At 39.0% G+C, this 12,956-nt stretch overlaps 1 protein-coding gene across 2 annotated transcripts in view; it reads right to left on the bottom strand.

The window, feature by feature from the left end:
* shroom3 (shroom family member 3) overlaps window positions 1-12,800 on the bottom strand; it is a 42,235-nt gene extending 29,435 nt beyond the window's left edge. Inside the window, exon 1 of one of the 2 annotated variants that reach the window (XM_005944391.3) lies at window positions 12,090-12,800. In XM_005944391.3, the coding sequence (XP_005944453.2) occupies window positions 12,090-12,334 (245 nt within the window). In that variant the 5' untranslated portion in view covers window positions 12,335-12,800. Of the gene's footprint in view, window positions 1-3,498; window positions 10,188-12,089 lie in introns of those variants that run through there. The other variant, XM_005944393.3, reaches the window with a different exon arrangement.
* Window positions 12,801-12,956: the final 156 nt, after the last annotated feature.

Below are 12,956 nucleotides of genomic sequence, written 5' to 3'. Positions count from 1 at the left end.
ATTTTTTGCCCAATTTTCCCTGAGAAAGTTGAATCAGCTATGGATAAACTGATGGATAAAACCAGAATATTTCTTTTTCTTTTTTTTTTGTTGCTTGGGGGGCCTGTTAAACATTTCTTGGTTCTGTTGAGTGAATCTGAATTTTGGTTCTTCTGTAGCGGTTTCACTTCATGCGACACTGTTAGGCTGACCTCAGACAAAGTTGACAAATTCATCTGTACTTTGAGCTAAACAGATGTTGGTGTACTCACACTAACTGCAATTTTTTTTTTCTAAAACTTTAATTTTAATGTAGCACAGTGACAGTTCTTATGGAATTCTCATATACATGCTGTGTATTAGGTAGTAGTGAGGATTTTTACAAAAAGCTGCACCACATACAACATTAAACCACATTCCCAGTTTATAATTTAACCATATCTGTCCCCTTTCACTCTGCACATATCTTCATTCATAGAGCCATTAGATGCTTCAAATCACTGCAGGGATTCAACCCCTGAAAAGAGATTATTATCAGAGCTGGAACCCCCCGATCAATTCAGAATTAAATATTATCCCACTGCGTCCTCCCACATGCGCACACAGCTGCACGGCCTCATTCCACTGAGATCTGACTCACCTTCTGCCTATCTCTGCCTCTTCCTTCCATTTCCAAGGAAGGAAAAAAGTTACTGAAGTGTTTCAATGAATGTACGACAACACCAGGAAATTTAATAATACACATAAAAAGTAATAATCACAATGAAATGCTTTAAGACACAGATTCCAAGTGGTCATTCATTACAGTGTTTTAATGTTTAACAATCCAGTAGGTGACTAGCTATCTAATATGTGTAGTCACATTATTATAACTTCTAGATAAGATATTCAATTTAGCATTCCTTTTTAGGATTAAGTTTGGGATAATTTCTGTCCTCCTATGAGATTTTAAATATATTTCAAACCGAAAGGAAAATCTTGGAAGAACTGTTAGATCAAATAACACAGGACTTTATTTGACCGGCAGCACCTTTCTAACATGTGGCTAAATGCAAGCTTAACAATACCTTGGGTGGTTGTTTAGAGGTTAACGCTCTGAGCTCAGATCAGTGGCAGTACCTATGATGACTTGTTTTATGTTAGACAGAGTCAAACTGAAGTAAGAACAAGTGAAAACTAAAGTTGTGGATGTTTCATGATGGCACAATCTTTCATTTTAGTAGATTTCGTTAGCAAAGTAATCTTTTCTGCATCTACATTTATTTTAAAGCTTTGCATACCTGTTACCTGGAGGTTACAATATTAATAGTTAAGTTAAGTTTGAAATGAGAGCAGTTAAAACAGCCACAGAGTCAAAATCAAAGTTTAACTCCTCAGTAGCACATAAAGTAGTTAAGGTTGAAAAATGCTATAATGGACTCCATCACAAGCCAGAATGTAAAAATTATAAACCGGTGTCTTTACTGTCGTGATTTCCCACAACTTATTTTTGAATCTCACATGCAAACACACTAAATATTGAAGCTGGTTAGAAAAAACACAGATATTGTTTCAGGGATAATTATCATATTTTTGTTTGCAGGGCTAAACGTTATCACATCACCATCATCATACTCTGAACGTGTTGGCAGATGAGTTATGATTACAGGGATACTGACGTTAAAATAATTTCCACCGATACTCATATTTGACATATCCTCCTGCTCTGTATTTATGCTCACAGATAAACAGGAAATGATTTTATCGGACTAAGTAGGAGACAGAGACATGAAAGCCTGTATGTCTCTGAACCACAGGAACCTGGATAATGACAGGACATGACTGGAATACCTCAACACTTTATCATCACCGATGTACATATACACATTTACACCCTTTCTATTAGCTCTGCAGAGAATGTACTGTTCACTCTGATTCTAAAGTATAACAAAGTGTATTTTTATCTTCATTTTGGCCCTGTGTTCACAGTAAGACGGTATCATCCTTGTCCCATACAATTTACAAAGTCAGTTGCAGTTAATTGGAAGATTCAAAGCTCACACACCAAACATTATTTAACAAATCCCAATATTAGGTTTAAAACCTCAGGAAAGACGTTCTAGTTTAGTCGTAGCTTAGAGAAGGTCCTGCTGGTTTTGACTTATGGTTCTCATTTTAGTTGGTCTTGATAGATTTGACTTGTTGGTGGGGGCTTCCTTTGGGATGTGACTGTGGCACTAAGCATGAATGCTCCACAAAATAAAAGCATTGATACAGTTACCTATTTTCCTCATATTTGTGACCATTTTTAACCAGAAATGATGACCATCATTAATTAAATTAAACTCCAATAAGAGACCAGATAAAATAACTCCATTACTATGTTACTGAACAGGGAGGTTTTCTTTTTAGGGTGGGTTCCACCAACAATTTCTGTATGCAGGAATTCAGATGGAAAATCTCCAAAAGGAAGATTCTGAGACCCTAAATGTTACTGCAAGTCATAAACATCTCGACAGAGGGTCTAAAATTTTGCCCAAGTGACTGAGACTACGTCCAGATCATAGTTGACACTTCCAAATCAATCTAATGTCTCAGTCTTCACGGTCATGTCCAAGTAATTGATTAGGCATCATATGGCTGCTCTTCCCTAAACATGGTTCTGCTGTAGTTCTCTTGCTGTTAAAAAGGAGCTTGCAATGTTGCCAGGTTCAGCACATAGGTTATTATTGTGACCAATGGGGTTCTCTTGCTTTGAGATGACTTCTGTTATTATATATATATATATATAAATAAAAGTGAACTACATTCAAGTCTTAATTTTCATGTCTGTAGGTGGCTAAAGGTTATATCACAGTCCTAAATGTCAGAGCCGAGTCAGATGTTGACACAGAAAGTATTTGCTTGGAAAATCTGGCTGCAACCTTTATCCAAATTATCGATGCGTAGCCCTGATTTTTTTTTTGATTTCTGAGATTCTCTGGGCTGCGGCTAAAGGTGGCTACAGTTTTTCTTAGATTTATCAGCAATTAACAATTCAGTCTTCCTGCAACTTAACACAAGTTAGATTAATGACTTTTCTCTTGTCTTCTAAGTCACTGCGTTTTCAAGAATTTTTATAGATGGATTAAGATGTTCTAATATTAGTTAAGGTTTTATTTTACAGTTGTCAACTTCAATATTTTTGAATAAGCAGCACAGCAATATGAACCTAAGTTTATCACAATCTCTCAGATGCACTTCCTGTTCTTTCTCCTCAGTTTCCTGTCTGTTTTCACTGCCACGCAATCCAATAAAGCCAAAAAAATTCCAGAAAACAATCTTTTAAAATATCCATTCATCCTCTTTGACTATTGATTGTGGTTTGCAAGTACTGTGTACGTGCAAAGCTTGAATTTTGTTTAAACTATACAAACTTTTAACACAAGTCTTTTAGCAAACCGCAACCATTCCTAACCTCAAACAAACCAAATTCTGACCTGTTTTCATTAACCTGTCTTTCATCTTTGAGGACATAAATTACTCATGTCCCTGTTTTACCTGGAGGTGAATCTGAGGACTTTGGAGATGAGGCCGGTCGCCAGGCTGTTGACGCTGGCCTCCGACGGTGACCGACACAGGGCCCCGTCTGACCGGCCCAGCTCCGTTTTCTTCTGCTTCTTCCTGAGCTTCCTTCGATAGAATGCCTCCAGCAGCTCCATGGCTTCGACTTACAGTCCAGGTTATTCTAGTTTCTTCTCTATTGCTTTCTCCTTAAAACTTCCCGAGGTTCTTTTTCTTTTAGAAAGTCCCGAGAAGATCCATTTCCAGACAGTTTATCCTTTGCTCCTTGGAACTCTTTGATGTGTTCCCTTCTAAAAAACGTCTTTCTAAAAACCAATTTCTACTTAACTCCACTCAACTTCAACTACATGCTTTGCAAGACTGGCAAAATGCCATATCCCGTACAGAAATCTACTCTCAACTAAAATCTACTTTACTGAACTTTAATTCATTACTCCAACTATTGGTTGTCCTCTCCTGACATACTTTTCTTTAACTTCTAAAGTACTTTTTAGCTTTTTCCACCTTTTACCTCCATTCTACCTTGCTTCTATTCATAACTAACAAAAATAAATTTTTTCAGTGTAATCTGCGTGTTTAAAAAAGCTGCAACATAAATCTATCCAACGACTCTGTTTTGGAGGTTTTTTTGCTCCTGTTTTCCATCTAAACTCCTGCAAAAAGTCTTGCATCTACTGTCTCTATCGCCTGTCTGTCCCACTCTCAGATCTGCCTCTTCGCTCAACTTTCAGTTTGATGATGGCAGATCAGGTCGAGTCCGGCTGTGTCGGCCCCCGGCTCCCAGCTCGTTAAGCAAATGAAGCAATTATGCGTCATTAGGCTGCCGTATGATAAAAGCATGAAATAAACATCCCTGGCAAAGCTCGGTCTGGACAGTAGCTGTTGATGTGGTGTGAATAGAGAGACACTGAGAATCTGAGAAGAGACAGAGACAGAGAAAGAGAGAGAAGGGAGGGAGGAAAAGGGAGAGGAAGGCTGAGAAACGGCGAGATGGAACGAGTAGCAAAATGGGAGGGAGGATGGAGAGAGATAAAGTTTGGTTAGACCATCAGGGTGGAGGCAGTAGGTATGAAAACGAACTGATAGGAGAAAGAGGGCTAGTGAGCCAGATAAGTAGGGAGTTTTGGCAGAGTCAAAGGCAGGAAATAAAGGATAATAAAATTAGGAGCAAGTCTGGGACTGAGAAATAAACAATAACAAGTCCAAAGGTGAGAGAGGAAGGGAAGAGGAGCAGAACAGTGAGGAAGAGGATAAAGAAAGGCGAGGAGACATAAACAGAAAAAGAGAGAATTATTGAAAACAGTCAATTGCTGAGAAACGGATTTTGAAGCCGCAGGGAGAAAGATGTCTCATGATGCTGCATGTGGTCCTAATGTGAACAATAAACCGATTATTGTTGACTGCTCGGGGGACCACTTTCAGAAGGACTGGTGACGTACTGAAAAAGGTTAAGGATCACCAATTGGAGGTTAGGGAAAGTTAAAAACGTAAAAGGCTTTTTTTTTCCCGTTAAGCATGTTATCACACAACAGGTTTGTTAATGTTTCAGCCTTGCAAGCTGAAACATTAACAAATACTTCACCAATCCAAACTGGGTGAGGTAAAACAGAAATAACTCTGACGTATGCAGACATATGTTGGCGTTTCCGGTCCAGTCATAATCTCTTAAAAGGAATGAAATATTCATAATGTTACTGCAGTAAAAGAAAATGCACATATTTGTTTTTGTAATGCTATATTTATGCATTTCTTGCATTGTTACACTGTCACATCCACTAACTCTTTGCTCCTGATGGTGATGGAGCTTGGTGAGTTACTTCACGAGGATAAAAATGGAGGTTGCCAGTTTCTGTCTCCCTTCTGGGGAATTATGCTGAGTTTGTTAATTTTCTCAGGAGGATAATATTTCAAGGATAATATAATTACCGTACAAAAACCTGGCATTTTGTTTTATCCTTGGGATTTAAATGCTAAATAACAAGTGTTAACAGTAGTTGTAGCAGTAATTACTTTTAAGACCAGTGAGACTTCTTTATAGACATTTGACGGATTATTGATGACCTAGGAAGGTGACCTTCCCTGCACTATTGCAAATACGTGTTTGTTTCGGATCCCTGATGTCATTCTGTATATTCTTGATTTAGCTTTCATATCTAAAAGATGAGTATAAGCTGCTGCAGGTTTAACCAAAAGGTGAAAGTGTAGCTCCTCCCACTTCAGTAGCAGATGCCTACAGCTGGGTTTCCTGGGAGTCATGTGTCATCGGAATGGCATTAGATGTATCTGAGATCACAGAGAGAAAGGGACGATGAGGCGGCGAGGAAATCCTCTCCCTTTGCAGTGTCTGAATCAGGTGCCGAGGATGGTCTGACCTGCAGCTCTGTTCTAGAAAAATTAACTCACCTTTCTGTCCTAATGCTGCAGAGCTGTGTGCATGAGAGAAGCTACTTGTATTATGGAAATCTTCAGTGATATCTGTATATTTCACCAGTGCTTCAGATTCATATGTTCAGTAATAAGCCATTCCATACGTATAAAAAGGTCAGTCAATCAGAAAGTAGTGGACTTTAGGGAGCATGGCATCCTAATTCAGCTCCTCACGAGTAGTTATTCATACAAAGATAGAATATAAAGCGGACATGAGCTTGAAATCATATTTAAAATCGTATTTTAAATATAGTTTGGATCAGTAATACAGCACATAGTTTTATCAAGATAGCAAAACTGACTGTACCACACACTACATGGCTATTGCCTCACTAGAACCTGTGGGCTGCATACCTAAATATAAATGTCTTGTGTGCATCAGGATCTAGGTGCTAAACTAACGGTTTAAAATATAAGCTAAATAAAAATAAAAACTGAATCAAGCTAACTTATATAAAAGCAACTTTAAGATTTAGAGAAAAATCTAATAAAAAAACAAAAGATGTCAACTTTTATCTAACAAGCACTCTATAATTTTAACCAAATGGAACCAAGAAGCTAATTCTAAGCTATTAAGATAAGCTAAGCTAACTTTAATAAGACCTAAAAGCTAACCATACGGTTATTAAAAAGAAAAAAAGAAAGAAGCTAAATCTAAGCTACTATGACAAATAAACCAATTTAAAACTGTGAGGATCCAAGCTAACGGGATGTGCAAGCTAAATCTAAGGTTATGGGCCCAAAGACTCAAATGTAGCATATTCAAGAGGCCATAGTAACACTGGTTTAGGCAATCTATATGTCATTAAGCTAAAGCAGAGGCCCGGATTTAATCCATCCCAGAGGCCATTTACTGCACTTCTTTACCTAGTCTTCCTCTGAGCTTTTTTTATCTTTTGTCCACTTCCCTATCACAGTGATGGTTAAAAAGAAGCCGTGGTTATAAGACCGTTTATAACTAAACTGTGTGTTTGAGGAAGGAAAAATGAAACAGATAATTTAGCAAGTGCTCTGATTCCACAGTTTATTTACTTAGCTAAGTTTAGCTTAGCTCAAATATAGAAATGGAGGGAAAACTGTTAGTTGGTACCATCCCCCCATTCCCCACTCTGAAATAATTATAATACTATGTGATTAAGTAAATACTAATATGTTCGCCAACCATAGCTTGAAGGATAGACTACAGGCAGGTACATTTTTAAAAGTCCAGTCTTATAAAAGACTGAAAAGTTCAATCAGTTTGCAGTATATATTAGATCTGTTCACTTAAAACTACTAGAAAAGCATCCGTTTGGTGTAGAACAAATAAATGTTTAAATTTCTCTTGCGCTTTTCTGTTGTCGTGGGAAACTGTTCCAGCCCATAATTATCTGTCTCCCTTGCCCAAAATCCAAAATTGAAGAGAGTTTGTGTTACTAGTGTGTTTGTGTCAAAACACAGTTGTGACACACACACACACACACACACACACACACCTTAAACATATGTGTGTGTTAAATATATATCTTCTTTATTCATCTTTAAAAGCAACAATTTAATCACTGTTATTTAATCAAAATAAGAATAGCAGTACACAATATCTCACCAGTTAATGTGCTCACTCAGGGACCACTGGAGCTCCTTCCATTGTTTTGGGTATGTCCCTATAGACTATTAGACCCCTAAAAACTATTCCAGTGTCTGTTTAAACTGTATAACTGAACACACTATGCAAGAAAAACAATAATACAGGTTTCCACTCAGCTGAGGTGCGTTTGAGCCTATTAAAACACCTGAAACCTACTCAGAGATTGGTTTGATGCCTCTGAATTAACGCCATGCCAGTTCAAGTTATGGATAAGGAAAATCTGCCCTAGGTTTAAAAAAAGTTCAGTTTGCTTAAGTTGCATTTTCAGTTTAACCCCTTGAGGTGTAAGTCATTATCAATCAGTGATGATACCAGTCCTAATCCTATATTTCAGAGAAAGGCAAAAACAGGGTTAGAGAGGATACGGGTCATCACCAATAAAGTCCTCACAGGTTAATAATGTGATGGTGGATGCTATTTACACGAGTCTGCTGTATCCCAAAGATGCCTTATACCTTCTTCACACCTTTTCTTTACTCCCTTGGTGCTTTCTATTGAAGCTAAGGTAAAGTGATGAGGAAAACAAGTTATGAGGGTTTTCTTTTATTTTTTTTATTCAACCACAGCAATAGACAGAGTCAAAGACAGGTGTAGTTCTCAGGCCTGAAGACTGAAGCCCACATTTAAACCTTCTATGGGACCTCAGTAAACACCTCTCTGATGAATTAATGAGCTTAGTCGCTATCTTTGTGTCAGATGTGAAGTCCATTTTGTAAATTTTAGCTTATCGAGCTTATCGAAAGGAAGATAGACTACACAGTCAGATCGCCCCCTGGTTCATCCAATCGTCATAAACACTCATCACGAGGCTTCAGAATAAGACTGCATGACATCATGGTAGACCAACCAAAGATTTCTATTCAGGATGCTTTGAGTGCTGTGTCTCTTCCTTATAATGCCTTATTGTAATCCCCAGCAGTTAACCTAAGTAAAGTAAACCAGAGTGAAGCCAAATGGAGATTAGGAGGTATGATTAATCCTCAAATCGATTGATCGAGGTGAACGCATGCACTGACTGGCCTGCTCTGTTTGTGTTTGAGCTGTGCCTGAGAGGGAGTTGTTTGTGTTAGAGTAGTGTATGTGAGTAACTATGTAATGATGTTGCTTCAGAAAAATGTGGTGATTCAACTAAAGAAACATTCTGAGGAGGAAAAAGGAGTGAAGAGAAAGGGAAAGATTGTAGGAGAGATGAGGGAAAGAGGGATGAAGAAGGCATAGAAGAGCCTGTGTGTTTATAAATCATTCTGTCTGTCCTCTCCAGATTAACACCCAGCCTCATGGGACTCTGATGGCCCACTTCCTGTTTCTGGATGACCAATAAGACACGAGCACCACTCAGTGGCATCTGATAACCACCCAGGGCCCAGGGAATTGTGGAAGAATGGAGTCACTCTGCTTGTTTATTTGGCTCCTTGAGACTACTGCTGGAGTACATTTTAATGACCGTGTTGTTGCAGGCACCATGCTCAAAAGCATGTGCAGGAAGTTCGCTGTGGAGCCCCAGCCACCCTTTCCCAATGAAAGTCTTGGATATGTCGTGAAGTTATGAGTTTCACACGTTGCAAGGCAAAAAGAGAGAGAGGGGGGAAAAAGCAGTTTGGTGCGCAGGCTTGTGCTTAGTCACACTAGCACCCCCTTGAGTCTGTGATGTTAATTACAGACACACAAACCCTTCCAGAACATGAGCTCCGTATTAGGATGAACCCCTGGTGCAGTGGTGTTAGCATTTATAGACTTTGTCGCGAGAGACTGATGAATGTCCACACCGCAGATAATTCATCATTTCTTTAGTTTACCTCAGACTAAACTAAACACCTTTGACTGCAGAGCTAAATAACACTAAAACAATGAGGCAGTTTCAGCATCAAAGGTCCTTGAGGTCTGCAAATGAAAAATTTAAGAGATAAATCTATTTTTGTATCGGATTGTGAAATCAATCCCCAATTATTTTTTTATCATATAGAAATAAACCAAATGATTATTATTTGATTCATAAGTGATATATAAATGGGCAGGAGGTTAGCACTGTTGCTTCACAGCAAGATGGTCATGGGTTCGAATCCAACACTCAGACAAGGACTTTCTGCATGTTCTCTCTGTGTTTGTGTTCTTTCCTGGTACTCCGCTTCCTCCAACAGTCCAAACACATGTAGTTAGGGAATCTAAATTGCCCATATAGGTGTGAATATTGGAATATCTGTGTGTGTTATCCCTGTGACAGACTGGCATCCTGCCCGATGTCTACCCCGACTTTTACTCTATAACAGCTGGGATAGGCTTCACGCAATCCTGAATTGGATACGCGGAAGTAAATAGATGGATGATATTAAGTTCAGCTTATCTTAGAAGTTGTTCCTGCAGATTGAATTCAAGTTCCAAAGAAATTAAAATCCTGTTTGAATCAGGAACATCGTTTCAAGTGTTTATTGTAAATGAGCTCTTCAACACTGTCTGAATTTTGGGGAAAAAAACAACAAAAAAAACGGTCAAAGCTGATGACATCACAGAGTTTACGCAAATTACAGGAAGCTATAAAGATGCTACTGCTGATGAAGTCACTGGTTGTTGGTTACCATAACAACACAGTTTTATTTCCTGTTGAGCTGAGCTTGATTTTTAAGGTCACAAACACACAACAGGACATCGCAATAAATATCACACCCAAAGGAAACACATGCAGGACATCCTAACACCGGTGCCGAAGACATCCTCAGCTGACCGCCAACATCACTTCCTGTTTTAACCTGCATGGCATAAACCCAACTGACATTTAGGAAAATAAAGGGAGAATTATTGACTCTGGAAGGAATTGTTAATGAATAGTTGGCAGGAAATCCCAGTGAGCAACACAACGGCTGTAACCGTAATTACATGCACACTGTCATCCTCTCTTTTTATGGCCCTCTTTGTTTAAATATGTATGATGTCATTTACATACTGACATTAAAAAGCTTCTTATTCTAAATTTCTGCATTTAAAAATAGTTTCCAAAATTAACCAAAGCCATCAGCTCTAACATGTCCTTGTATTATGTTGAAGAGATATCAACAGAAGTTAAACTTCGTCCAGACTGTACTACAATATAGTACCAATTTCTGCCACAAGATGCAGCACTGAGTCAAGTTACCTTTATTTAACCAGGCAAAGAAAACGATTCTCTTACAATGGAGATGTCCAAATTCAATGGGCTGCATCCTCCTGAGGCCGCATTTTAGACCGATTACGTCACAGCGACGCCGAAGGCTGTCCAAATTCGTAGACTCCTCCGAATGCAGCCGACAAATGCATCCTCCTTTTCCGAATTTGAAGGATGGGTCGGGTGTATCCTTCGTGGCCTACCATATCCCAGAATTCATAGCGCGGCCCAGCCAATTCAAGTTTCCAACAATGCGGCAGCTACTAGTTTTAATATTACTCTTATTACTCTTTCTGGGTCACAAAATAAACTTTTAAGATATTTTCAGGCGAGAATGTAGCTGTGTAAACTTCAAATATCTGCTGTTTATCAAGACATCACATATTTGCAAAAGTGCTCTGACGTTTTCGGAGACGTCTGTTACCCACCAGCTCAATAGCTAGCGAAGCAGAAACAGCGAACTCCCGGCACAGCGTTTTCAAACCCCCCGCGGTCTTTTAACATGGTTAAACATGGTATATAAGTTACTTAGATAAAATAAAAATATTGTTTTTTTGTTTTTTAGTGTTTTATTTGTTCACGAGTAAATCGATTTGGCTGAGATTACAGCTGAATAAACGTCAACTGAAAAACCGATTAAACAGAAGCGTTAGATGATCGAGAATTTACTCCAGTGTCCTGTTATATTTTAGATAGCAAGGAGCAGGCGGCCTAGTTTATTAAACTCCACCGAGACAGCTGGTGACGCAAAACTGAAGGTTAGACCGTCAAGGTTCACAGCCCCTCACTTCTGGCCTACCCGGCCTTCGGAGGACCCGGCCCACGTAGACCACGAAGGCTGGGTCCTCAGGAAGATGCAGCCTCTGGATTTGGACCCCTAATGACAAACAAACACCAGCACATATCTAAGGCAACACAACACACCCAGTGGTAAAACGTTGCCCCTAGTGGTGAAAATTTGATCTTTTCCTGCAGTAGGTAATTACAAAAAGTACCTTTAAATATATCTTATAAATTAAGTTTCTTAGTAATTTTAATGCAACTGATTTTAAAAAGTGAGAGCTTGTGTTAAAGTACCTTTTTTGTCTCTCAAACAGCTCCTGCTCCTAAGAGCTTGAGCAAAAAATCCTAAAATGTAATCGATGGCACGCTAATTTTAGCCAATTATATCATAACCACATGAACACAAACTCTTCTCCATGGTTATATTTCTTGCCTAGAAAGGCAGAAAAAAGAAACCACGATCTAAAACCCTTGTATACTACAGCCGCATGTGGAGAACTCCAAAGACAGACAGGTGGCAAGAAATGATTGGATAACTGCTATTTGAGGGCACAACTGATTGGAAGGTGATACAGGCTTTCAGCCACCTCCTACCGGTTTCTGATGCGTAGTTGGACTGCTGAACATGGTGGGCTGTGACGTAATGACCGGTGCGTCTTTTGTTCCTGTTGTTCTTGTGGTGGTGGCGGCGATGGAAAGGAAGAAGGAGGAGGAGGAGCAGGAAGAGCAGAAAGAGAAACCGTTGAAGGCATAAACTCTTCGATGTATCCCGGATCAAGCTCCCTGAGGAAAAACATAGACAGAAAATTAAAGTTAAACAAAATTTTTGTTTCATCCATCTGCAGCTGAACAAGGAAGCCAATACGGAACTGCAGTTCTTCTAATGGCCACTTGAGGCTGGCTCAAAAAGTGAGGCAGCCTTCACAGACTCCAATGCTAAAGTGTTCAACTCTACATTAGAAATAAAAAGGGTTAAAACCTGCTATGAAAAATAAGTTGGTCTCTATGATTAGTTTCCTGCTTTAGAGAAAATTTTCAGGGGAATTTTCTAAATAATCGGTCACTTACTTAGATTTTGTAAAGGCTTAGAATTTGGGGGTTGATTTGATTTACAGGAGTAGAGGCACAGAGAGCTGTAGGCCTCACCTCCTCTAATTAAAATCACAGAAATTCCTGGTTTTGGTTTTCGGGCCATTTTTAATGGAATTATCGGACATATAATAAGGCTTGTTTTGTCACACAGCATCCAACTTAGCACACCACCCTCTTATCCAAATATGGTTACTTTGGGCTCCAGAAACCATACAAGGCAGCGGCTAACAAAAAAATAAAAAATAAAAAATGGCCACTGGTTGATCCACATCCATATATGAAACCAGTCTATGAGCCTTTCAGAGATGCTCATTTCAAAGAGCTGCCTTTATGACCACCTTCATGTGATGAATTAAATGGAACTCTGGA

Source organism: Haplochromis burtoni, unplaced genomic scaffold (genome assembly GCF_018398535.1).
Source record: "Haplochromis burtoni strain Fernald_Lab_line unplaced genomic scaffold, NCSU_Asbu1 Contig_382, whole genome shotgun sequence".
NCBI classification, from domain to species: domain Eukaryota; kingdom Metazoa; phylum Chordata; class Actinopteri; order Cichliformes; family Cichlidae; genus Haplochromis; species Haplochromis burtoni.
This window is presented reverse-complemented; position numbering and strand designations above follow the sequence as displayed.